Source organism: Oryzias latipes, chromosome 14 (assembly GCF_053564925.1).
Source record: "Oryzias latipes strain Hd-rR chromosome 14, Olatipes_Hd-rR_3.1".
Lineage (NCBI taxonomy): Eukaryota > Metazoa > Chordata > Actinopteri > Beloniformes > Adrianichthyidae > Oryzias > Oryzias latipes.
In genome coordinates, this window is record NC_136250.1 from 9,875,772 (window position 1) to 9,902,236 (window position 26,465).

Sequence of the window (26,465 nt, forward strand, 5' to 3'; positions counted from 1 at the left end):
ACCAGCTGTCCCCGAATTACCTTCTTCCTCATATAAGTGTATGTAATACACTTATTAGGGTGAGGGGGGGCTACTTGGCAGTGGTCTCCTCCCATGGTTGCTGCATGGATATGGGCCCCCCACCCTCTCGGTTTTAATTTCACTTTAGATATGTAGGACCCTTGGCAGAGGGGGTGCTTGGACATCACTAGCCGCGGTTGCATGGGCAAAATATCTTGATCGGATCAATGGTCAGATAAATATTCAAGCGTGCACACGGGAAGGGAAAACCTTTTTACGATTAGAACAAACGTTCACATGGGTCACACTTTCAGTCGGAATAAATCATTTGGGCATGCGCAGTAGTGTTGAAAATACTGGAAAAGGAAATGAGTTCCACAGTAAAAAAAACCTTGCTATATACATTTATGCAGCAGCTCAGTAATATACCAAACGATCTTCCAAACGTGCTTTTACTAATGTCATGAATATTATGAAGCGCCTGTTCGCTCATCTGGAAACACAAATCCACGTGATTGTTTGAACAGTTTCTAAGGACTGAGCGACATTCTGCTTTGAAAAGCTCACACACCGCCCCAAAGCCGCTGTGTGAGCTGACGGTCTGAGCTCTGCTCAGACACACGGTTCTCCTGAGTCCAGCAGCCGCTAACCCAGAGTGGCGGGACGGATCGCAGTCCGAATTCTCCCACACATAACAAAACAACAAAACGCACACGTAACAAAGCATCCTCCCTCCCCTCAAACACAAAGTCATTAATTGAGCTGCTCTGCTCAGAGACACAGTTCGCTCGGTCCCCCGGCACCCGAGCCCGGACCGTGCAGGGTCCAGACTTCACGGGGCATGAAGCGCTCCTCCCCGGCACCCCGCTCGCCCTGGCCTGGGTGGCGGATGTAATTGTCCAGCAGGTGGTTGTACTTTATCTGCTACCGTGTGGGTGTTGGGGGGATGACTCTCCCTCCTTCTTTTTACATTCCATCAACTACTTTAGAAGAACATAAACACTCACTCAAGCACAGGTGCTGTCTCCCCTTTGCACCAATAGTTTGTGTTCCTGAATGAAATGTTTCATTTGTGTTGGTCTGAAGGCATAAGTATGCGTGTGGGAAAATTAGTTGTACTGTGTACAAGTTGACATGTTTGTATGTGAAGATTTTTGGAGCCAACAGGTATATTTATAACATTTGAAATGTGTGTGGAAAGGCCCAGCCCCCTCTAGATTTGTATTACTTCTAAACCTGACCGTAATGATCATAAACATCCAGCAACTTGTTGATTTATGCTGCTTCAAGGTTTTGTATAGATCAAATCAGTTTGCCTTAAGCCATTTTGGAAATGCTAATATGATGTATTTTAGTTTAAGAAACATGCGAAATAGGAATAACCAGACTGATGAAGTAAACAGGATTTTGGAACAACAAGAGTAAAAACCACTGACAATACCAGGTTTAGCAGAGTTGAAGAGGATGAAGACTGGAAAGGCATTTGGTCCTGAGGATATACCCGTGGAGGTATAGAAGAGTGTAGGAGAGATGGCAGTGGAGTTTTTGACTGGGCTGTTCAAGAGGATGTTGAGGAACAGAGGAGAAGTGTGATGGTGCCCATTTTTAAGAATAAGGAAGATATGCAGAGTTGTGACAACTACAGAGCTGACAATGAAGTTATGGGAAAGAGAAGTTGAAGATAGAATAAGAGCAGAAGTGAACATTTGTGAGCAGCAGTATGGTTTCATGCCAAGAAAGAGTACTGCAGATGCCACATTTGCTTTGAGGATGTTGATGGAGAAGTACAGAGAAGGTCAAAGAGAGCTACACTTTGTCTTTGTAGATCTGGAGAAAGCTTATGACAGGGTGCCCTGAGAGGAAATGTGGTATTGTATAAGGAGGTCTGGATTGATAGAAGTATGTTAGAGCAGTGCAGGACATGCATGAGGGCTGTAAGACAGTGGTAAGTTGTGGTGTCGGGGTGACAGAAAAGTTCAAGGTGGAGATGGGATTGCATCAGGGATAAGGTTTGAGCCCCTTCCTGTTTGCAATGGTGATGGACAGGCTGACAGATGAGATTAAACAGGAATCATCATGGACTATGATGTTTGCAGATGATATTCTGATTTGCAGTGAGAGCAGCAAACAGGTGGAGGAGAAGCTAATGGTGGAGGTTTGCCCTGGAAAAGAGAGGAATGAAGGTTAGCCACAGCACGACAGAGTAGATGTGTGTGAATGAGAGGGAACCAGAAGGAAGAAGAGGATTACAGGGAGAAGAGACAAAGAAGGTGGAGGATTTTAAGTATATTGGGTCAAAAATCCAGAGTAATGGAGAGTGAGAAAAGAAGTGAAGAAGTGAATGCAGGCAGACTGGAATGGGAGGAGAAAAATGTCAGATGTGATGTGTGATAGAATACTTTTAGCTCCATTGAAAGGAAATGTGTCCAAACCTATAGTGAAACCTGCCATTTTGTTTGGCCTAGAGACAATGGCACGTAGAAAATCATGGGAAGCAGAGCTGGAGGTAGCAGAAATGTAGATGCTGAGGTTCTGTTTGGGAGTGACCAGGATGGGATCAGGAATGAGGACATCACAGGGACAGCACATGTCAGAGGTTTGGAGATGAGGTCAGAGACACCAGACTGAGATGGTTTGGACATGTCCTTAGGAGAGACAGTGAATATATTGGTAGATAGATGCTGGAGTCTGGTGGTGCCAGGCAAGAGGTCTAGAGGAAGACCAAATAGGAGGTTTATGGATGCAGTGAACAAAGACATGAAGGTTAGCTGGTGTTAGAGTACAGGATGAAGAAGACAGGGTTAGATGATGGAAGCTGATTCGCTGTGGCGATCCCTGAAGCGTAAAGCCAAAAGTAAAACAAGATTATTTTCATATGCACGGATTGCACGGATTTCTTTAACCCTTGTGCTATCTTTGATGACCCCACCCTTGCATTGACGTGTTCTCCCTATTATGACAAAGGTGGATAAAGGTGGAAAGATTTCATGTAATCCATGGACACCAGTGAGGTTCACAAATCATTGAAGAAAAAACGTTTAGCGCACTGTCTAGTGGGTCTAGATCAGTGTTTTACAACCTTTTTTGAGCCACGGCACACTTTAACCTTGACAAAAATCCCGCGGCACACCAGCATCCCAAAAAAAAAAAAAAAAAAAGCAGAAACTCATAGTCTGTTTTGATCTACAGCCCCCCCCCCCCCCCCCCCCCGGCAATCTGACGTGCATTTTTGTGATAATTGTGGCAGAAAAAGCAGGAAGTTGCAGATGTTTTTCTAAAAGATGTAATAAAAGTTAAGTTACATACAAACTGTATGTTCGTTGTGTTTTCAAGACGCTGTCCCTTTAAGCCAATGCATCATGGGAGATGTAGTGTGAAAACTGCGAGAAAACGGCAGAAAGACTCGCGTCTCTGAGCTTCATGGTTTTGTTCACTTGTTCCACGGTCTGACACCGGATTCTGTGGAAAGCTACACCGCTAAAGACGAGCTTTAGCTGGTGTTTTTGTCGGAACTGACTGAGTTATGAGCTAAATTGGAACAAGGAAGTGGAGACTTTGACCACTTCTGATTGGTCAGACTGATGACATGTGATTAAGCCTTCAAGAATGATTGGTGGAGTCGTGGAGACAGTAAAAGCTGCGGGACTTTTCCTTACACAGTTATAGCTGCAGCTATTTCGCGTTACCGTCATTCTTATCAAAATGTCTTTAATAGAATCAAATAAACACAACGAAAAAAGTATTTTATGATCGTTTATATTCCTAACTACTCAGTGTTTTATCAGGACCTGTTTGGATGAACAAAGAGCTGATTTCCTGGAGATGGTTAATGTTTTTAGATCAGTTAATGAGGGCAATTTTCCACGGCACACTTGACCATCTCCCACGGCACACTAGTGTGCCGCGGCACACTGGTTGAAAAACACTGGTCTAGATGACCCAACTCCTAATGTTAACGTGCCTAGGATGGCACAAGGGTTAAACCTGATTACAAACAACTGTGCATATTTTTTTAAATTGTGACATCATCTATGCTGCAACTTGTGCTCCACAGGAACTAAACCCATCAAATCCAGATTCCTTGGATGTCATTTTTATATCTAAATAATCTGCACAATTTTCTGTTCCTAATTTATGGCTCAAAGTAATCAGTAATATAGAGTTTGTAGAGTGGTTGATGTGTTTCCATTTTCAAGCTGCTCTGGTGGGGCCATTTTTGGGTTCATGAAAAAAAAATCTACATATTAAAACTGTTTTATTTATTTAGGGGCGGGGGTGTTCGAGGATTTGTATCACTTTATATAGCAGAATGTAATTTGATACCTTTAAAGCCGCCCCTTTTTCTTTCTCATTTCATTTATATTTTTTACACAAACTTGATGTCCCCCTACTGCAAAACCTAAAGAGAGAAAAAGTGGCAACACATTCAAAGTTTATTTTCAGAAATACCATAAACCATATGCCAGATGCAGATGATCATTGGTTAAAAATATTTTATTATAGTGGTTTTAAGCCTTACTAATTATTTCATTCTCAGTTGAATACAAATTTGCAGTGACTATATGCCAAATTCCTTAGCTGCAGTTTGATGAAAATCATACCACCTTAATCTGAGGGCTAACTGATTCCTAATGTCCTGTGGGTGATCTGCTACAACATCAAAAGCTTCTGAAAATATAGAAATTAATCTCAATGCATCTTACAGCCGAACATAAGCCCCAAAATCATGATGCTGAGGCAAAGAAGAGAGGGCTGGACAGCTATAGATGATGAAGCTGTTGTTGATGAACTTGGCTTGATTGTTGGACTGAATGTTGTGCTTACATTTGGGGCAACAGAGTAACTGCAGACTTCCACATTACCCACTCGATCTACAACCACCAGCTGCACGTTAGGCGAGCAGCAGGATGCGTTGTAGGATACCAGCGTCACGTTGGCTGTTGTCATATTAAAGTTTAAGATGCCGTCGCCTTCTCTGAGACTGATGCTATCGATCCCAGTTCCATTTTCTCCATCGGTCACTTGGACAGAGAGCTCCCATGTAGACTGGTTGCAGCTGTCACTGCAGTTGGACTGGAGACTAAGCAACTGGCAAACTGGAGGAGAAAAATCTGTCACCTGAAGGTGGAAGAAAATGGAAAGATTACCACAAATTAAAAAATAAATAAAAAAAGTAAAAACTGTTTTAAAAAATAAAGGGAACACCCTGAACGACTTAATGTTACCTTAAGTAACAATCAAATTGTCTAAATGGAAAACAATACTGAGTGACAATCAGTTTCACATGTTTTTGTACTTTTTGAATAGAGAGTAAGTGGAAATGAAAGGCAATATACCTATCTATACAAGCAATATACCTCCAATAAAGGAGTGGTTCTGCAAGTGGTGACCACAGACAACTTCTCTGTCTATGTTTTCTGGCTTATGTTTTGGTGACTTTTGAATGCTGACAGTGATGTCACTCCTGTATTACCATGAGACAACGTCTACAACCCACACAAGTGGCCCAGGTAGAGCAATTCATCCAAGACGGCACATCAATGCAAGCTGTAGCAAGAAGCTTTGCTGTGTCTGTTAGCGTAGAGTCCAGAGCATGGAGGAGCTATCAAGAGACAGGCCAGTACATCAGGAAATAAGGAGGCCATAGGAGGGCAACAACCCTGCATCAAGACCACTACCTCCTTCTTTGTGCAAGAAGACACAGGAAGAGCACTGCCTGAGCCCTGCAAAATGACCTCCAGTAGGCCACAAATATACACGTGTTTTTTTCAAACTGTTTGAAATAGACTCCATAAGGGTGGTACGAGGGCCCGACATCTACAGGTGGGAATTGTGCTTACAGCCCAACGTTGTGCAAGACGTTTGGCATTTGCTAGAGAACACTAAGATTGATAAATTTGCCACTGGTGCCTTGTGTTCTTCACAAATGAAAGCAAGTTCATCCAGAACACGAGAGACAAACGTGACAGAGTCTGGAGAACATTCTCCTGCCTGCAACATCGTCCAACATGACCGGTTTGGCAGTGGGTCAGTGATGGTTTAGAGTGGCATTTCTTTGGAAGGCCGAACAGCTCTTCATATGCTTTCCAAAGGTAATCTGACGGCCATTAGATACCGAGATGAGATTATCAGACCTCTTGTAAAACCGTATACTGGTACGATTGGCCCTGGTTTCCTCCTAATGCAAGACAATGCTAAACCTCATGTGGCCAGAGTGTGTCAGCAGTTTATAATATAAATATAAATGTGATATAATGGAATGGCCCGTCCGTTCACCAGACCTAAATCCAATTAGCACATCTGGGTCATCATGTCTCGGTCTGTCCACCAACACCATATTGCACCTCAGTCTGTCCAGGAGTTGGGGGAAGCTTTGGTCTAAGTGGAGATCCCCAGAAGACCATCCACCACCTCTTTAGAAACAAAACCAGGTGTTACATGGAAGTTATGCGGGCGTGTAGAGGCCAAACACACTACTTAGCCTCATTTTGACTTGTTTCGAGCCATTACATCCCAGTTAGTCAGCTTGTAATGTGTTTTTCCACTTTAATTTTGAGTATGATTCTACATCTTCATAAGCTAAAACAGTTCCATTAATCATTTTTGTGTGGTTGTGTTGTCAGTACATGCAACTACATATAGAATAAAGCATTTCAAAAGAATATTTCATTCGTTCAGGTATAGGATGAGTAATCCCTTTATCTTTTAAAGCAGCGTCTATATAATGTATAGCAATGCAGTTTTCTATCTCAAATGGACCTTTGGAAGAACAGTGAGACGCAGCACATCATAGTTGGCGTCTGCACCTCCTGGAGCTTCAGCTTCTATGGTCAGTGTGACACCAGTACCAGCCTGGGAGGCCAGAGGTGCTGTGATACTTGCTGTTCCATTGGCACTACCTCCATTTTCCAGAGTTAAACTGGATGGGTAGGTTAAATCAAAACCTTGGTCATTGGTAGCTTTGATGACAAAGTTTCCTCCTTCGCCTGTGGTCGTCACAGAAAAGGGAATGAGGAGTGGAGTTCCAGGCTCTAAGACACTTCCTGTATCAGACTGAAAACAAACAAATAAAAAAAACATTTTAAAAAGACAAATAAACAATTTTCCTTCGAGTTAAATGGTTTTGATAGCGTTTTTTTCTTACCAAAGTAACAGATACAGAAGAAGCTCTGAGGCTGGTTGAAGACTGCCTCTGGAATGTCATTGAGGATGCTCTAGAGCAGGGGTCGGGAACCTTTTTGGCCAAGAGAGCCATAAACGCCACATATTTTTAAATGTAATTTCGAAAGAGCCATACAATAATGTAGCGTCCCTTTCCCACACTGAGGCACGGAGACTTAACCTCTTTTAAGGTTCTTTATTCTGGTTACTGTATACCACAACAAACGCCGTAAAATTAATTCAGCAACTCCTGAATCTCTCCTGTCGACACGAGACGAGAGAGAGCGCTTCTACCAACTTTATATTCACCTGCTCCCGCTGCAGCCCTCCCATTTCCCTTATTCGGCCCATAGCTGAACCCCATTGGTCCAAATTACCTAACAACAGGCTGAGCGACAGAACTGAGAGCCAATCAGATCTCTGTTTGATGCGGTCAATGAACTCCAGAACTTTTAACGCGGCCCAACAGCCATCCAACTCAGTCCGCGACAATATGTTTAAAACTAAATATACAAGTGAATGTGTGCATTTGATTTAATTTCAACATTTTTAAAGTACAATAAGTCTGTGGATTCTTTTTAATAACATTGTTATTCTGTTGCTAATAAATGATGAGTATTTCTCGTGGTAGTTTTGCTGATGGTCTAGTCTGGTTGATACGTGGTGAGTTTCTGCTTCATGCAGACGTTGAGACTTTAACGTGATCGTAGGTCTGAATGTTCTGTAGATGTGACAAAGACTGCTCACATGCAGACGGGGAGCCAAACACACACTCACACGCCGCAGTGAGTGACGGGCAGCGGGTTTTACGTTTTTATAATCCCTGCGCGATTCACCTGCTGCCTGTCCCCACAACACCTCAGCCCCACCCCCCCTGCTTTCTTCCTCACACATCCCGTCCCCGCAACTGCGCGCTCTTTCTCAGAGACGGGAGCGCGCACTTTTAGGCACGGCAATTCACAGGTTTCCAGTTGGTACAAACTCTGTGAAATAATAGATAATTGTAAACTTATAGCGCTGGCGCAGATTTTTCTCTCTAAGCACCGCTACTACTGCGCGCCTCTGGCACCGCATTGCGCCCGAGAAGGACTGGTCTAATGATAAAAAAAAGTATAATTAAAGATTTGTCTGCGAGCCACATGTGACAATCAAAAGAGCCATATATGGCTCGCGAGCCATAGGTTCCCGACCCCTGCTCTAGAGGCTGTACTGTTGGTGCTCTGCCCCCTCACTAATACCACAAACTCAACTGATGGTATCTTGTCAAAATGGACTAAGTATTGTCCTCCCCCCTGAGCCTCCACAAGACCATTAACCTTCCCTGACCCTGAGGATTCAACCAAAGTGACTTCTGTCACAGTGGAGATGTCAGCCTCAAGTAGAACAACCTGCAAACTAGTGTTACTGCCTTTAAAGGAAAGAAAATCAGGTCAAAATAAATGCCAAAGCTCAGAAACTGGCTAAAACAAAGTAAAAAAAAAAAAGAGATTTATTTTACCTGTGGTGGGACGATTTTCCACGAGGTCAAATCCTTCTAAGGGGCCCTCAGATTGCTTAATGAATCTAAAAATGAAATCAATAGGACTCTGACCTGTAAATAACACAAGTAAAAGAAGAAAGCAAAGCAGGGAAAAATGTAATTTACAGCTTCAGAATAAGAAAACAGGGGTTAGTCACCTAAATATGGAGTCCCAAATTGTTCATAATTAAAAAAAAAAATATGACCTTGTGCAATCACACAGTCAACAATAAAATATCTCATAAATATATAAAATCATCATGAATTTGGGAAAAATCTGCATATAGATTAAAAAAAAATAAAAATGAGCCAATATCTTAAGTACATATATTACATTTCGCGCCTCAACACTGTGGATGTGTTGAGATGCATACTACCACCTAGTGATGAGGGGTGTGCATTGCACCATCAGGTTCACTGAAGCAACTTTGATCGTTCGATGTAGTTAGGGTGCTGCTGCTTATGTCTGAGTAAAGGAGTAGCCAATCACAAAAGAGTCTCCTTTCATCATGAAATAAATAAGAATTTCTTAAAAACAGCAATGTGAAATAAAAACAAAGCTACTTTGGAAAAGATTGATTCTGAAATCTGAGTTTAAAAAAATAAGCCATAGCATTTTAATAATATTCAACATGATCAAAATGCTGTTTTAAAATAATTAATAGGTTCTTAAAGCAAAATCAATAGTACTTAATAATATAATGGCTCATTTAAAATTTGTGTGAAGGTTCTTCCAATTTCATGATCATTTTATATATATATATTTTTTTTATGTGTGATTTATTTATAAATTTTTCAAAATAAGAAAACACAAACAAACAAACAAACAATTCAAAACCACAATTACAAAGAAAAAAAAAAAAAAAAAAAGCACACAAATGAATAAACAAAATCTTACAAACAATAAAACAATATGCTGTGCTACCAATCTGGAAACAGCAGAGACACTGCACAACTCACAACTATTAATGTACCCAAAAGTTCACTGGGTCGTTTCCAAGGTCAAGGACATCACATGCTCCAAGAAAGGTGACCAAATTTCAGAGAATCTACATGTAGTACCATTTAAACAATGTCTGATTTTTTCCAGCTTAATAAAAGAAAGAGAGTCTTTTATCCACTTTGAGTGAGTGGGTGGGCGAAGGTCTTTCCAGTGCATCAAGATAGTCCGACGGGCAAGTAATGTCAGAAAGGCAATAAGGTCCTCTAACCAAGGAGGGAGAGAGTGATTGTCCGGAAGTATACCAAAAAGGGCTGTCATTGGGGAACGGTGTACTTTGACGTTACAGACAGAGGATAAAGAATCAAATACAGAGTCCCAGAAGTCAGAAAGCGACGGGCATGTCAAAAACATATGAGTAAGATTTGCAGGGCCTAGATTACATTTTACACAGTTAGGATCAGTGCCAGGAAAAACTCTGGCAAGTCTGCTTCTAGACCAATGAGCTCTATGAACCACCTTACATTGAATGATAAAGTGCCGGGCGCATATTGATGAGGAGTAAATTCGCCCTAGCACAGATCTCCACTGATCATCATTTATGTCTACATGAAGCTCTTCTGACCAAGTCGCACGTAGATGGTCAGATGACGAAGCAAGGGTGGATAGTAAAAGGTTATAAATTTTTGATATTGTACCCTTCAGAGAGGGGTTGATCCCCATGAGAGTGTCAATCATAGTGGCTGTTGGGGTACTGGAAGGTCAGGGAAATGACGACAGATAAAATGACGAGCCTGCAGATACCTAAAGAAATGAGTGTTGGGCAGATTAAAGTTTTTAGCTAGTAACTCAAACGGAGCTAAAGTTCCATCTATGTAAAAGTCTTTTACTGAAACTAAGCCACGACTTCTCCACAGGGCAAAAGTCTTATCTGTAGATGATGGAGGAAACAAAGGGTTAAGATGGAGTAAGGACATGAGAGAGATTTTTTGAATTCCAAGGTGCTGTTTAAGTTGAGTCCATATCTTTAAACAATGCTTAACTATGATGTTATCGGTATAAGATGTGAGAGAAAATTTAACAGGCAGACACAGAAGAGAGAATAAAGTAGCAGAGGCAAAAGTACAAGATGATTCCTCTATTAGTGACCAGACTGGCTTAACAATGTGACTATGACACCAAAATAATATTGTTCGGATATTTGCAGCCCAATAATAAAATAAAAAGTTTGGTAAAGAGAGGCCACCATTATCTTTGCTTTTCTGTAATATGGTTTTTCTCATCCTTGGAGGCTTTTTTCCCCATAGAAATTGGGCAATAGAGTTGTCAAGGGACCTGAAGAATTGATTTGGGATAAATACTGGTAGGCATTGAAAAAAATAAAGAAATTTAGGCAGCACATTCATTTTAATGCAGCTTATTCTGCCTGCAAGGGATAATGGCAGCATAGACCAGCGCTGTAAGTCACAATTAATTTGATCCAGTAATGGGATAAAGTTGGTTTTGAAAAGATCAGAAAATTCCTTAGTCACTTGAACGCCTAGATACCTAATGACAGATGGAGAGATTTTAAAAGGTAAGTCTGAAGGGGGGTAGGCCATGGCCTCCGGATTGATGGGAAAAAGTTCACATTTATTTAGGTTTAATTTGTAGCCAGAGATCTGACCAAACTCCCTCAGCAGAGCTAAAACCGGTGGCATGGAGACAGTTGGATCTGAAATAAATAATAAAAGGTCATCTGCATATAAGGCTACTTTATGATCTACACCGCCCCTCAAGATACCACACATAGAGCTAGTTCTAATGGCCGCCGCAAGTGGTTCAATGGCTAGCGCAAATAAAAGAGGAGAAAGAGGACAGCCCTGTCTAGTTCCACGGCCCAAGGGGAAGTATTCTGAGTAGTCGTTATTAGTGCGAACACGTGCCATAGGCGATGTGTACAGTAATTTGATCTATGACAGGAATTTAGAGCCAAAGCCAAAGCGTCTTAGAGTATAAAACAAGTAAGACCACTCAACCCGATCAAAAGCCTTTTCAGCATCCATAGAGATGACCATTTCAGGGGTGACAGTTGAAGAGGTGCAGTATAAAATATTCATAAGCCGCCTAATGTTGTGATATGAATGTCTGGTTTTAATAAAGCCAGTTTGGTCAGGACTGATTAATGTGGGCATTATCGGCTCTAAGCGTTTTGCTAGCAGTTTTGCTAAAATTTTAACATCCGCACACAGCAGAGATATAGGCCTATAACTGCTGCAGCATCTGGGATCTTTATCCTTCTTTAGGATAAGCGAGATTGTGGCCTGTCGCAAAGTTGCCGGTAAAGCACCAATATCAGCTGAAGTCTGTAACATGTTTAGCATTAGAGGGGATAATTTATCCATAAAAACCTTAAAAAATTCAGATGGGAACCCATCCGGTCTGGGGCTTTTCCCACTCTGCATAGACATGACAGCATTCTTTAGTTCTTCAGCAGTGAAAGGCTTATCCAATTGAGCAACTACATCTGCTTCAACTGTCGGAATATTAAGATGTGAAAAGAAATCTTCATAACGTTTTTCATCAGGAAAACATTCAGAAGTGTATAGAGCAGAATAAAAATCCCTAAATGTGTCATTGATAGTTTGAGGATTAAGTATGAGTCCATCAGAGGTAGAGAGTTCGGTAATATTTTGAGCTGCTGTTGACTGTCTAATCTGGTGTGAGAGTATTTTATTAGGCTTATCTCCGAACTCATAATAGCTATAACGGGTCCTGAGTATTAATTGGACTGCCTCGTCGGTGGCTATAGAGTCAAATTCTGCATTCCTTAGATAGATCAGCACTGGGGGATTCTGCACATTTATTTTGCAGTTCCGATATGACAGAATAAAGATCACGGCTCTTTTGTGAGGCTATCTTATTTTTATAGGCACTGTATGATATTATTTCCCCTCTCAGAAATGCTTTACATGCTTCCCAAATTGAAATTGTAGATGCATCTGGTGTATTGTTAGTAAAAATATAAAGGTCTGCGTAGGGTTTTAGGGGGGTGGCTGTGGCTGTGGGTGCGTGGCGATCCCTGGGTTGCTAGGGTCGCGTGCCTGGGCTGGCTTGCGGGGACGGGGCGCCGGTCGGGTGGTGGCCGGCTCATGGGTTCCGGGGGCCCTGGCTTCGTCCCTGGCCTTTGTCTCGGTGTCCGGCGCCCGGTGGCCCCCATGGCTGCCGCCTGGTACGGCTAAGCGCTCCTGTCTTGTGGCCTGGGGGCCCGACACTGGGTTCGCTTGTGCCTCTGGACATTGGGGGGGCCCCTGTAGGGGGGCCCTCTCTGTGCCTGGCTGGTGGGGTGGGCGGTCCCCTCCTCCTCCCCTCCCGGGCTGCCTGGGTCCGGATGCTGGGGGGGCTTCTGGCCTGGGGGGCTCTCCTCCCCTCTCCTGGTCTGGCTGGTCTGGCTGGGTAGGATCTGGCTCCCTTTATGAACACACGGTTCACGTCGGCAGCATGCATGTATCTCCACCCCCACGTGCACGTGCACACTGCCACACTGCTCCCTGTCTGCTTCATCCCTCCTCCTTACCTACAGTGTATTGATGGACAGTTTTTTTTTTTTCGCTCATCTTAGTGTCAGATTTTCACCTTTGATGTAACATTCGTCTTTCCAGCAGATCTGGTATAATTGTTACAGCTTAAATTAATAACTTAGTCAAATCAGTGCTTGTATCCCCCACCTTTTCACCTTTCTTCCTTTTACTCTCTTCCACCCTCCCCTCACATTCTTCCCCTCTCCCTCCCCACACACACTAAATGTAACAAATAAATAAAAAATAATACGACAAAAAGGGGTTTATACAAATCTACACTCTAGTTTCTTGAAGCTATATAACCTCTTTTTGTGATAGTAAAACCTGTCCAACACAAAAAGCCTTCAGCTCTAATCTGTTTGCTCAGCTGTTGGACAGAACAAGTTAAAAAAAGAGAAAAAAAAAAAAAAATAAAAAATAAAAATATATATAAAGGTCTATACGTTCACTAATAAACTGAACAAAGTCTGTGTCTTTGAGAAGCAGTGGGTTAAAGCGCCATGAAGACCGTGACAAAGAGTTGCCTGGGGGGGAAATATCAAGCGTAACAGGTGAATGGTCTGATATTACTATGGGGGTGTATTCGCAGTAATTGACAGCAGAGAGCAAATTATTATCAATGAGGAAAAAATCTATTCTAGAGAAAGAACTGTGCACCGGCGAGAAAAAGGAGAAATGCTTAACATTTGGATTAAAATGACGCCAGACATCTGTGACACCGTATTGTGACATGAACAGTTGTATGGCTTTAGAGGATTTGGACACAGAATAGGCCTTAGATGAGGAACGATCCAGTGTTGGGTTAAGGCAGTGCTTCTCAAATAGTGGGGCGCGCCCCCAGGGGGGGGGCACGAAGCGATGCCAGGGGGGGCGCGCGGTGGTGGCGGTTTTAGGCACAGGTTTGTCCGGTGCGCAAATTTAACGTGGGGGCAGCGGTGACAGCGGCTCAGTGCTTGGAAAATAATCTGGTCCACTATTCGGTTCCTATTGTCTGTTCTGTCTGTCCGCGGCTGCGCGAGTGAGAACGAAAGGGGAGGGGTGGTGTGGGCCCTGTCTGCCAGGGGAATCGGGGCACGCGGACCACTGCTACCGCTGCCTGTTGCCCAAGATCACCGCTGCCCTTAGATTCCTAAGCTCATGCTAACAATGTCATTCTTTATGAACTATTGTAGACATTTTGATGACGTGTCTTTATTTTCCATCCATGTTTTCTTTGTCTGCCTGTGGTTTAGTTAGTGTCAGACAGACATAAAGACAGCAGGTAATGCAGGAAAACAGCTGCACTTTTATGAGATCAGAAATAAACAATCCGTCATTTAGAAAAAAAAAATCAGCACGTTTTTACCTATTTCTTCAGACTAAAAACGTTAAATATATTGGTGCTGCTGTGTTAATGTTTCAGATCAATTTAGATTTAATATTATTTATTGATTGAATTATTTTTTTCAGCATCAAATGGTTCAGTTGGTCAAAATGTTTCTAGTTTAAATAAGGAATGACAGATTTTTTTTATTTCAGGTACTTTCAGCTTCTTTTCTGTTTTAGACTAGAACAGGGTTTCTGTGGCTAAATAAAGTTAATATTTGTTGAAAGTGGATTTATTTTGCTTTTTTCTTTTGTTAGTGTTAAAAGATACAATTTTAGGTATACAAATTTTATAGATACTGACCTGATGTATTGTCACCGCGCGAGTGTGTCTGTGTGTGTGTGTGTGTGTGGGGGGGGGGTTATGGGGGGGGGGGGGGGGGTCAGGGGGGGCGCGAAACATTTTCTTTTCCTAGGGGGGGCCTGGCAAAAAATAATTGAGAAGCACTGGGTTAAGGCAACAGTTAAAATCACCTCCCATTACAAGCTGGCTGTTGTTTAAATTAGGAATGGAAAGGAAAAGTTTCTTAAAAAATTCCTCACTGTCAAAGTTTGGACCGTAGACATTCACTAATGTGAGACTCTTACCACAAATTCTGCCTGAAACTATAATGTAACGGCCATTGGGGTCTGATATTACCTCAGTAACAGAAAATGGAACTGATTTATGGACAAGAACAGCCACACCTCTGGTTTTACTGTTGAATGATGAGTGATAAAGTTGCCCAACCCACCCAAATCGCATCTTCAAGTGATCAGCTGCTTTCAGATGAGTTTCCTGCAAGAATGCAATCTTTGTGTTTAGCTGTTTTAAATGACTGATGACCTTCTTTCTTTTAATTGGAGAATTCAATCCCTTCACATTCCAACTAACAAACCATAAGGCTCCTCCAGGAGCCGGTGGGGCATTAGGACCCAGTATATCCTATGTTTGAGTGAAATGATTCTGGCCCCAATACTCTGATATTAATAAACTTTACAGGAGAAGTAGCACAGAAAAAATAATAACAACAAAAATGACAAAAACACAACAAAACTGAAAAAGAAAAAACAGTTGTTACAAAAGGTAACAACCAACCCTCTGATATAATTATCAGCATATTTTAATACTTCCTTAATCCTAACTCCCTGCTACCACAATGGGGCTACAAAAGTATAAGAGCAATTCAGTTTCAAGAAAATAACCTTATTCAACCACAGACCTGTGATATAAGAAAAATAAAGCACTGCCTGTTTTATATATTTTTTGTTTTATATATTTATGAGAGATTTATTGGTTGATAGTGGGACTGCACGAGGTCATACTTTTTTTTGTAATGATGAACAATTTGAGACTCCATATCTAAAGGGCTTCGTGGTTGATTACAGTTTTTTTTTATTTTGTCTGCTTGCTTGCTTTGATTAAAGTGGTTTGCATTATTATGCATAACAGTAAACACTTCCATTATCATGCTGATGACGCTCAGCCGTACTGATCTTATAGAGAAAAAGAAAACCTGCAAGCATGTGAAGGCTCTGAAGACCTGATTTTGTATTTTTGTCATAAAAAAATATAAAGAGAAAAGTGTTTTTTTAAAGCTGAATGAATAGTATGACCTGTATGGCTGTGAGAACTCTCAAACCTCTTTGTTTTAACAAAAACATTTAAAGCTATACATATTCATTACATATTTCAATCAAAAATACCAACTTCTGAGTGACTTCTTTGGCATTTGGTTTCACCAGACACTCAAATAAAATCCTCTCTAAGCAGAAAATTGATGTTTGATTTCAGCATTGTTAGGTGTCTCACCTACAACCCTCAGGGTATAGGGATTTGTTGACGTTAGTCTCAATTCCCACAATCCAACTTGGGCCGGCAACCGCAGAGTCCGTAAGTTTCCCACCAACTCAGCTGTGATGATTGACTGCCCTGTGAAGGTGCTATTATGAAGCTCACCTAAACAATTAAAATAGATTATGGTTAATGCAAGGTTTTCTGTTGTTTTTGTATCTCCTAGTTGTTTTTTATGCCATATTTTGGAGCGTAATTAAATCAATGTATGTAATTTTAATTGATCAGCATATTCACCTGAAGGATTGACAAGCGTGTAGTCAACAGAACTTCCAGTGATGTAAATGATCAGATTAGTTAATGTCTCATCCACATGGAAAGTGTAATTTTCCGCTCTCCCCAAATTCCTGCTTGCTTGCAGAAGGGTCACCTGAGATACAAATTAAAGAAAAGGATAACCGAAAATTTCCTGCACAATAGAATTAGCTGCTTCAAATATTGAGGGCATGTATTAATACCAGAGAAGAGCTTGTGGACTCTGTGATTATGCTGGTAGCCTGCAGCAGCTGATTTTTGGAAACTTGAATAGCTTGTCCTCCTGAAGCCTGAGCCAGATCTCTGTACAGCTGAGAGTCTGACCTCACCATCCGCTGGTTCTGCTGTTGCTGTTGGTTTTCATTAGCTTCTCTGCGACGGCGGAACCCTAGTATGTTGGTTATCATGAAGTTCACCTGTATCATTGATAAGGACATGATGAAGCTGCACAATAAAACCTTTTTACAAAATTAAAAACTTAAAAACCAGAGATGCTGAGTTTGAATTGTTAAAAGATTACCATCTAGGATTTTTATCTAAAGATACTTATACGTTTATATGATGCTGACAATGACAGACTTTTAAATATATAAATAGACAAAACATGTAACTTTTAAAGTCACATTAACGAAAACACATGGTACCTAACCACAAACCTTATCAAAAATTGCGTGGTACTTATTCAAGTCACTTCTGTTTCTTTTCCAGAGTCCTTTCAGAAAATTTTTACTTTTAACCCTTGTGCTATCTTAGATGACCCCACCCTTACATTGATGTGTTCTCCCTACCATGACAAAGGTGGATAAAGGTGGAAAGATTTGATGTAATCCATGGACACCAGTAAAGACGACCAATCATTGAAGAAAAAAGGTTCAGAACACTGTCTAGTGGGTCTAGATGACCCAAAAACCAACGTTAAAGTGCCTAGGATAGTACAAGGGTTACGGTGACTCTCAGCATTGAGGTATGATGCTTGTTACAAAGGTCCACCCTGTCTTCAGGGATTTATGGGATATGACATTGTGCTGGGCTGTGATCTGCACATTTTGATTAGTCAGATTAGTTCTGGTTCTCATTTCTCATCTCATCTCAAAAAAAGCACATGATACCTAACCACAAACCTTATCAATAATTGGGTGGTCCTTTAATCAAAGTCACTTCTGTTTCTTTTCCAGAGTCCTTTCAGAAAAATGTTACTTTTAAGGTGATTCTCAGCATTGAGGTATGATGCTTGTTACAAAAGTCCACCATGTCTTCAGGGAATTATAGGATGTGACATTGTACTGTGCTGTGATCTGCGCATTTAGTTCTGGTTCTCATTTCGGCTGAGTTTGTCCTTGAAGAAGCGTTAAAGTGTTAACCAATCAGTTCGTTCTTCAGTTCCTGACGCTAATACTTGGATATTAAGTCAGTGACCTAATACTAAAGCAATGTTCAAAATCAGCTGCCAAATAAAGCTGGAATAACCTCAAAACGGGATCCAGCCTTAACCTTTCCTGTGTTCTGACCAACATTCCATCTTGTTCAGGATCAAGCCCTCAAATGAATCAATGCTTCAGCTCCCTAGCAATGCTTGACATCTAAGTTTACAACAAAACACTGATCCCTTTGAATGTTTCTAAATTAGTTTGACAAAATAATATAGACCTTATAATCTTTAATATTCTTTTAAAACTTTTTGTCTCCAAACTTTTTCTCAAGTAAAACAAAATTAGTTAACAGTGGATACTGAGTGAGTGTTGTTAGTATACGGAAGTTTTAGGTCAAACAAATTGTTGTGTTTGACAGGTGTGGATGTGTCACTTTTATTTTGAAGAGAAAAATGGAAGTGCCATCTCTATTCTTCCTGTCTTTATTGATATTTGTTTAATTAAACATAATAGCATTGTATTTGTTTCATTTTCCAGGGTAAATTGGATTGATTGCATTTCAAAAATACTGTATCAAAGATCTCTTAACAGCATCTTGGTGTATGGAAGTACTCACAACTGTCTTGCTCTGCTCTATCAGTGCAATCACGGTGTTCTTCAGATATTCATCTTTGGCAGGGGCATCAGTGAAGAGGAAGATCTCAGAATTAGGAGGAGAGCCAGTTAGAGCCAGCTGAAAAAAAGTCAAACAGAAGTTGTAACTTCTAGAATATTAAAAGTTAAACAATAAAAACTAAAGTAGAATTTAACACAGCATAAAACCTGAAGTCCTGAAAGACTCATTTCTGGAGTATCTCCACCTTCGTATGCTCTTAAGGAATTGATATAACCTTTGAAAACCTCGGCGTCTGTAGTCTTCATCAAAGGCCCGAAATCTGTCAGCCATACAAGAGAAAAGACACATTATAGTTTTTGTTTTTTCTTAATTTTATTTTCTTTTTTGAAAAGGGGCTTATGTTGTTGGTTCATTTAAAAAAAATAATGCAGAACATGTGATATGTTGCAGAGGATTTTGAATTGCAGTTCTAGGAACACACCTGGATCGTTGAAAGGTACAAGAATGTAGAGTGAAGGCTCATCCTCTGTTCCAACCTTACTATCAATTATAGTTGAAGTGACATTCCGTACTGCTGCAATGTCGTCACCCATACTTCCAGTTGTGTCCACCACAAAACACAGAGCCTTACTTGATCCCTTTGAGATTCCCATCAACCTAGGGGTTTAAAAAATGGAGGTTGGAAATGATTTAATAGTTCAGTTCTGCTCTGGGCAGTACATAACTCAAGAATGCCAAAGGATTTTAATACTGAAGGAATTCTCTGTCCCCAGTAGCTCCTCGAATGTCCTCCAGAAGCTGACTGGTTGCAGATATTGCCAGCTCTGCTGCTTCCCTGTGAAGATGTCCATGGCTGGAGGTGTAAGAATCTTTGTTGATCCCACCTTTAGGCTCAACTGAACTTGTTGCATCAAAGAAACCCCCATGGCTGCACTTTCCTGATAACCATGGAAACAAAACCAAAATCAAATTAAAACTGTAGAATTCTCAGCTTCCCAAGTAAAAGCACAACTACTGTACATATCACAGCAAGCGAACAAATGGTTACTTAACTTATATATTTACACAAAAAATAAAAGAAATGTAAAGCTAAAGCGAACTGATGTAACTACTTTCACCACCTCAACACAAGGGACATAAACCAAAAAAACAATAAAAACAATATTCTTTAACACATTTTTGTGAATCAGAATAAGTGTGTGAATAAAAATGCTGGATTCAGTAGATTTTTTTTTTTTTTTACCTTTCGGTTTGTTCCCAGACCAAGGCCAAACAACAAAGTATCCAGATGTCAAAAAATTTCCTGCTATTATATCCTCCAAAATGTTCTTGCTGCAGTCGTCCCCATTACAGCTACGACAGGTTGCAATGGTTTTGGCTGCAGAGAAACATGAAATTCTAGGCCTCTTTTTTGACTAATAAATGTAAAGATGGTCTAATTTGTGGTTTTACCTGCAATATTTCCAATGTTGGCGTTCTTTCTGATCATATTTATGTTTGGAAATTTGTTTCCTAATTCAACCCAGTTGCTGTGACTGTAGAAATCCTGCAGGTGTAGAGGTAAAGGGGGAAGTGGACAAAAATGTGAAGATTACATTTCGTGCAACTGACTGTTACTATTAAAATCAATTAATCATTTAATTATTTATTAGTCAGTAACTCCCTTTTGAAAGAAATTAAAAGTTCCAACATTCATCCAATTATTATCAGTGACCATGCACCAGTTTCTGTTACTATTTCGAGGGAAGTACCCACACCCTCGGGTTCAACCTGGAGGTTTAATACATCTCTGTTAAAAGACCAGGAATTTATTGAATTCTTTAAAAAAGAGTGGGCAACCTTCTTAGAATTCAACAATACTTCTGAAATATCACCAAGTATTTTTGGGAAACAGCAAAAGCAGTCATGAGAGGGAAAATCATCTCTTATCCAACGCATAAAAAACGCAAAGAGAAAGCAGATTTATTAGAATTAGAAAATAAAATCAAAATCCTGGAGGCTGCTTCTGCACAGGAACACATACTGGGCGATCTGAAAAATTTAAAGCTGCAGTTAAATGACATCATCAATAAACAAACACAATTCCAGATACAAAGGCTTCGACTGGAAAGATATGAAAACTCAAATAAATCTGGCAAATTTCTAGCTAATCAGCTTAAAATTAATAAAGTAAAATCAACAATCACTTCTATTATGGACCAAACAGGGAATGTCACCCATGACCCGGTAAAAATTAATAATGCGTTTAAAGACTTTTATCAAAACTTATACACTCCACAGATCAATCCATCAGAACAAAGAATCAACTCATTTCTCAACAATGTAAACCTGCCCAAGTTAAACGAAGATCAAATCACAAATTTAGACTCTCCGCTCTCGTTGTCTGAGCTTCATGAAGCTCTGTTACTTATGCCTAACAGCAAAGCACCAGGACCCAACGGCTTTCCTGCAGAGTTTTATAAGGAATTCTGGGAACAACTGGCACCAACGTTTTATAAAACGGTAAAATTTATCAATGAAAGCCAATCTCTACCACCTAACATGAACTCCGCCAACATTATCCTTCTTCTAAAACCAGACAAAGACCCCACGAGTCCTTCAAGCTATCGCCCCATTTCTTTAATTAATGCAGATGTAAAAATTATCTGCAAAGCACTAGCAAAGAGAATACAAAAAGTCACTCCTCACATAATTCACTTTGATCAAACTGGATTCATCAAAGGCAGACACTCGGATGACAATGTCCGCAGACTCGTTAACATAATAGACTTTGCCACCATCAAAAACCAGGAAATGACTATACTATCACTGGATGCTGAAAAAGCCTTTGATAGAGTAAATTGGAAGTTCCTCATTGCTGCCCTCCATAAGTTTGGGTTTGGAGAATCATTCATCAATTGGATCAAAATATTATATCACAACCCCAATGCATCAGTTAGAACTAATAAACAGACTTCCAACAGGTTTTTTCTTGGAAGAGGAACTAGACAGGGTTGCCCACTCTCCCCCTCTCTTTTTGCAATATTTATCGAGCCTCTAGCTGCAGCAATAAGACAGAATGAGAGTATTAAAGGAATTAAAACCAAACACAGCCATCATAAAATTAGTCTCTATGCAGATGACATATTACTGTTTTTAAGTAATATACATTCTGTAAATGAAACGGCAACAATCATTAGTGAATTCTCTTCTATATCAGACTATTCCATTAATTGGAATAAATCTGTTTTATTACCACTAAACAGTAATGTGGAGCAAGGACTCACAATACCAGTTAAATCAGGCAATATAAAGTATCTAGGTATTTATTTTTCCCCCAAATTATCAGAACTGGTGCAGCTAAACTACACCCCAATACTGAAAAACATACAGGACGATCTAACACGCTGGACCAACCTGCCTCTGCCCCTTATGGGCAAGGTAGCCACGGTAAAAATGAAAATCTTACCCAAAGTTAATTATCTCTTCTCAATGATTCCCACACAACCGCTATTAAAATGGTTCAAAACATTAGACTCATCCATATCAAGCTTTTCATGGAACAATAAACCTGCAAGAATTAGTCTAAAAACTTTAAAATCTGCAAAAAGCTGTGGACTATTAGTATTACCTAACTTCCACAAATACTTTCTTGCAAATAGATTACAATACATCTTAAAATGGTTAAAAAATAATCCAGAAACCAACTCATGGTTAGACTTGGAACAGGCGTTATGTGGAAAGATCAACCTATCAGATCTTCCATTTATTAGCCAAACAGTTAAAAAACAGGATTGTTTCAAAAGTATTAATATAAATGCCACTTTAACAGCCTGGTGGGAATTTCTCAAAATATCAAAATCATCAATTCAACCGTGCAAAATGACACCCATCTGGAACAACCCAGACATCCTCATAAACAAAAAAATTATCCACTTCCCAGCTTGGCAAGCAGGGGGCATAAAACAACTAGAGCACGTAATTATTGATAGAAGATTCATAACTACCCAGGAATTTCAAGACAAACATGGAATAAATAACTTCTTGGAATATCAGCAACTTAAATCAATTATTACTAAAAAGTTTAAATACAGAGACAACAATTTAAAGCTACCAGATGTAGTTACCACTCTGATCAATTTCTCAATGAATAAAACTCTCTCCAAAATATATAAACTTTTATGTAATTTAGATAATAATATTTCACTTCCGACAACAAAATGGGATGCGGATTTGAGCATCAGCACAGATGAAAGCTTTTGGTCAGAACTTTGTCTAAACACCTTTAAACTGACAAAAAGTCCAAATCTGCAGGTAATCCATTTCAAAACTCTTCACAGAATTTACTACACTGGACAGAGGATGTTCAAGATGGGTCTCAGCAACTCAGACATTTGTCAGCACTGTGACGGTAATCTACCCAACAATTACATGCATGCACTATGGTTCTGCACGCCTGTCCAGGCTCTCTGGCAGCAGGTATGTGCCGATCTATCAGTCTGGCTTAAGGTTTCAATCACAGCTTCACCGTCACTTTGTGTGCTTGGTGACATGAGTGCCATCGATGTAGAAGGAGGATTAGGCTCATTTTCATAACTCTTTGCATTGCCAAAAAAACGGTCCAACACCAAAGATTTTCAAACATGATTGAAATTAATAAAGTTTGGCCTCGATTACAAAAGGGGTTTATTCAGACATACCTTTGGTTTGTCTGAAGATTAATAACCCCTCTTGTTAAAGTAAAATATGTCCAACACAAGAGGCCCTCAGCTCTCATCTGTCTGCCCAGCTGTTGGACAGGACAAGTTAAAAAAAAAAAAAAAAAAAAAAAAAAAAAAAAAAAAAATCAATTAATCATCAATCAAACAACATATTACTTATTTTTTCTTGTAATCTCACTTTTTCATTCTGTAATATAGTTACTATTTTAGCTTCCAATTTGGGAGACACTACCACTAACTTCAGGATTTGACAAAACTTTCAGTGTTTTCCTTTGAAAAAAAATCACAACAATAATTTTCATATTTTCAGATTTTGTCAAATTTCTCATAATTCCAAAAACAAATTAAAAAATGTATTATTTTAGGCTGCTTTTTTAAGAAGTTTAACTTGTTGGACTTGTGTGTTGTGTTTATCACCAGGTGAGAACTTAACATTTTTTTTAAGTTATATTTTTTTTACTAGGTCTTCTAGCTTTAAACAACCAACATAAAACTACCACAATACTTAGTTTAAAGTCACTCCTTTTTTTATTTGAGATTTGTCAAATCAACATTGAATTAACACTCGAAAATACACACGAAAAAGCATTATGAAAAGATACCTGTAAGGTGTGGAGTATCCCTCCCAGGTTAAACCTTGCTGTCAAATAATTTTGCCTCTTGTTTGCAGCCTTTACTGCTAACAAACCATCTGTGATGAGCCTCTGTCCTTCTATGAAAAGCTCATCATCACAGTGGTAACGGGCATCAAGGAGTCGTCGTAAATCTGTGGCCGCATTCATGCTTTGGATGAATAAGATGTTAGGAAGGAAGAATTTGTAGGATTTTGGAGCGTCACATGCCTTAGCAATGGACTTGGCAGTGAAAGGTTGGGCCTGGAACACACATATTTATATGTCTAGTTATAGTTCATGCTGAAGACAAAAAAAACAAGGTTTTTGATGACATCACAGTTTTACAATCTTACAGGAAAAGTGAAGTCCCTCCCTTCAGCCAGAGCCAGAGCTCGGCAGACCTGAGCTGTAACATTCAGGAGTGCTCTTTCGGTGATTGTTTGATGATTAAAAGAGTCTCCAGGAAATGGGTTTACACCAAAACCAAGAGCTCCACTCTGTAGATAGAGGAGATACAACCATGCCAGCCACAGCATGACTGCACAATCTGTTGGGGGAAAAAAGAAAGAATAGAAGAAAACATTATTATTTTGTAAAGAAAAACAAACAATTTTTTTCTTTTCCCCGCTTTAAAAAGTTTTTCTTTAATCCACTTTTCTTGTACAACTCAGTTAGTGAAGAGAGGCCCATTGAAAGGATAAAACTGTAAATTGCATATACTTATTTGGCAATTTTCTACCTTCATAGAAGCTCCAAAGCCTGTTACAGTCATGCAAACACATGATGGCAATGACTGGACTCAAATGGATAATACACAAAACAGTTTGATTTACACTTGGTGGAACTTCAGAACTTCTTTCCAGATCAGTTTGCGTGTGCAACCTGATTGTTTGGTTTTATTTTCAGAAAGTAGATCACAGTTCTTTCCTTACTGCACGCCTGGGAACGGTTGAAGAAAATCAACCTTTTCCCAAAATTAGCATATTTCCTTAATGTCAGTGTTTGCAGGAGTCTTGTTGCTCTGTGGTGAAACAAGTCATCAGGTTTCAAAGACAGATTTTCAAGAATGCTTGGTTGAAATGGTATATAAGAGTTTCATTTGTTTAGTATGTGTGTCACCTCACCTATAATAGTAAATCCTTCACAAATTTTTAACTCTATAAAACAGTCAACTTTTATCGGCAGTAAAGTGGTACGTGACTTCACCTCAGAAAGTTAATAATAAGCTACAAAATAAAGGGATCACATAAAACATGAATGATGTTCTTTTCTTTTTTGTTGCCATGTTTATAATGGGAGGATCAATAAAAGATTATGTGAAAGACCTGTAAACCTTTTCACACAGCCTGTGTAGCTGAATGGAAATCCCTCTTACTTTTGTTTAAAACTGAAACAAGTTAGGGATGATTAAATAACTCTGTTTTTTGGTTCGAAAAACAGATTACAGAAAAGCATTGAAAGTTATTTGAAACATCAAAAATGGAAATGAAGGTAAATGTGGTTTAGGCTGATGCATACGCTGACTGGGTATTTTTATGTCGTTTTGTGTTAACTGAGTTAAAATTTGGATATAAAATTAACATTAAGAGACAAAAGGTACTCCTGCAGAAATGCAGAACTCAAGTCAGACTTTTAAACTGTGTGTCAGTCTTCTAAGGAAAATAAACCAGCTATAAATGTAACATTTTTTGATATTGAGGAATTCTCTTCCTCCAAACTGCCAAAAATCATGGAAGAATTATTGAAGACTGTGACAAATTTCCTCTGACATTGCAACTTTCAATCGCAAATACATATAACCTTGAGCTGACCAGGTCGATTGTCGTTCTAATGCAGGTTCTGATGTAACGCAGGGGTCAACTTCCAATGAGTAATTGTTCTGTACAAAAGCAGTCGTTTTGTAAAATACCTGCTGAAAAATGAATCAAGGTAACTTTTTGTTTATCTCTAAAAGCCTTATGTTTTTGTAAAAAATAAGGACCATAATTTGTCAAAGCTTTTTTGTAATGCTAGGAGAATTTAATTTTTTTAAATGGCTCACAATATTCCTGTTTATGTCATGGGAAAATATGTGGAGAGTTTATGTCTGATATACATAAGTTTTTATTGAATTAATTTGAAAGTAAGAAAAGTTTAAGGCATCACAGAAAAAACAACCTTACAAACAGCATACCCCAAAAGGTATCTGAAAATGATACATCCCTAATGTGCATGCATGTAGATTTATAAATTATTATGAAAATAGACTGTTCAATAACAGAAAGGATGTGAAGTTAACAATAAAATAAATGAAGATTGTCTGTGGGCCTACCGGATGCTTCACCGCTGTCCTGGTGGGAAGGCTTCTGTTGGACTGACACCTGATTTTATAATTCTTCATTTTTTTCTAGGGCGGGGCCCTCAGCAGAGTTCAATGTTACAGTCTATAACCTCACCCTCAGAGAACTGAAAGTAAAACATGACCACAAAGAGATCTGCCTGGTCAATGTGTAAAACCCAATGGATAAGTATCCATCTGACAAAAACTAGCT

The 26,465-nt window shown here is 39.6% G+C and overlaps 1 protein-coding gene across 2 annotated transcripts; it reads right to left on the reverse strand.

Annotated features, from left to right (window-relative positions):
* Positions 1 to 4,475: 4,475 nt before the first annotated feature.
* Positions 4,476 to 26,381, reverse strand: LOC110016367 (von Willebrand factor A domain-containing protein 7). Of its 2 annotated transcripts, XM_023962765.2 has the most exons (17): positions 26,246 to 26,381; positions 24,288 to 24,481; positions 23,923 to 24,195; positions 20,073 to 20,166; positions 19,864 to 19,998; positions 19,372 to 19,558; positions 19,102 to 19,277; positions 18,827 to 18,939; positions 18,621 to 18,737; positions 16,838 to 17,050; positions 16,617 to 16,749; positions 16,338 to 16,484; positions 8,660 to 8,752; positions 8,355 to 8,569; positions 7,145 to 7,210; positions 6,760 to 7,053; positions 4,476 to 5,118 (listed from the first exon to the last, which is right to left on the reverse strand). In XM_023962765.2, the coding sequence occupies exons 2-17, from the start codon at positions 24,468 to 24,470 to the stop codon at positions 4,690 to 4,692; spliced, it is 2,868 nt and encodes a 955-aa protein (XP_023818533.2). In that variant the 5' UTR covers positions 24,471 to 24,481; positions 26,246 to 26,381; the 3' UTR covers positions 4,476 to 4,689. The 2 variants fall into 2 exon arrangements, with proteins under 2 accessions (XP_023818533.2, XP_078786867.1); XM_078930741.1 differs by lacking the exons at positions 7,145 to 7,210; positions 8,355 to 8,569 and having other exon boundaries at positions 6,760 to 6,986.
* Between the last annotated feature and the right edge of the window lie 84 nt (positions 26,382 to 26,465).

Coding starts and splice junctions, on each gene's coding strand:
- LOC110016367 (XM_023962765.2), bottom strand. CDS start 24,470: ATGCTGTGGCTGGCATGGTTGTATCTCCTCTATCTACAGAGTGGAGCT. Junction 8,753..16,337: donor CTATACCCTGAGGGTTGTAG/GTGAGACACCTA, acceptor TGTTATTTACAG/GTCAGAGTCCTATTGATTTC. Junction 7,054..7,144: donor CTTCTGTATCTGTTACTTTG/GTAAGAAAAAAA, acceptor GTTTGTTTTCAG/TCTGATACAGGAAGTGTCTT.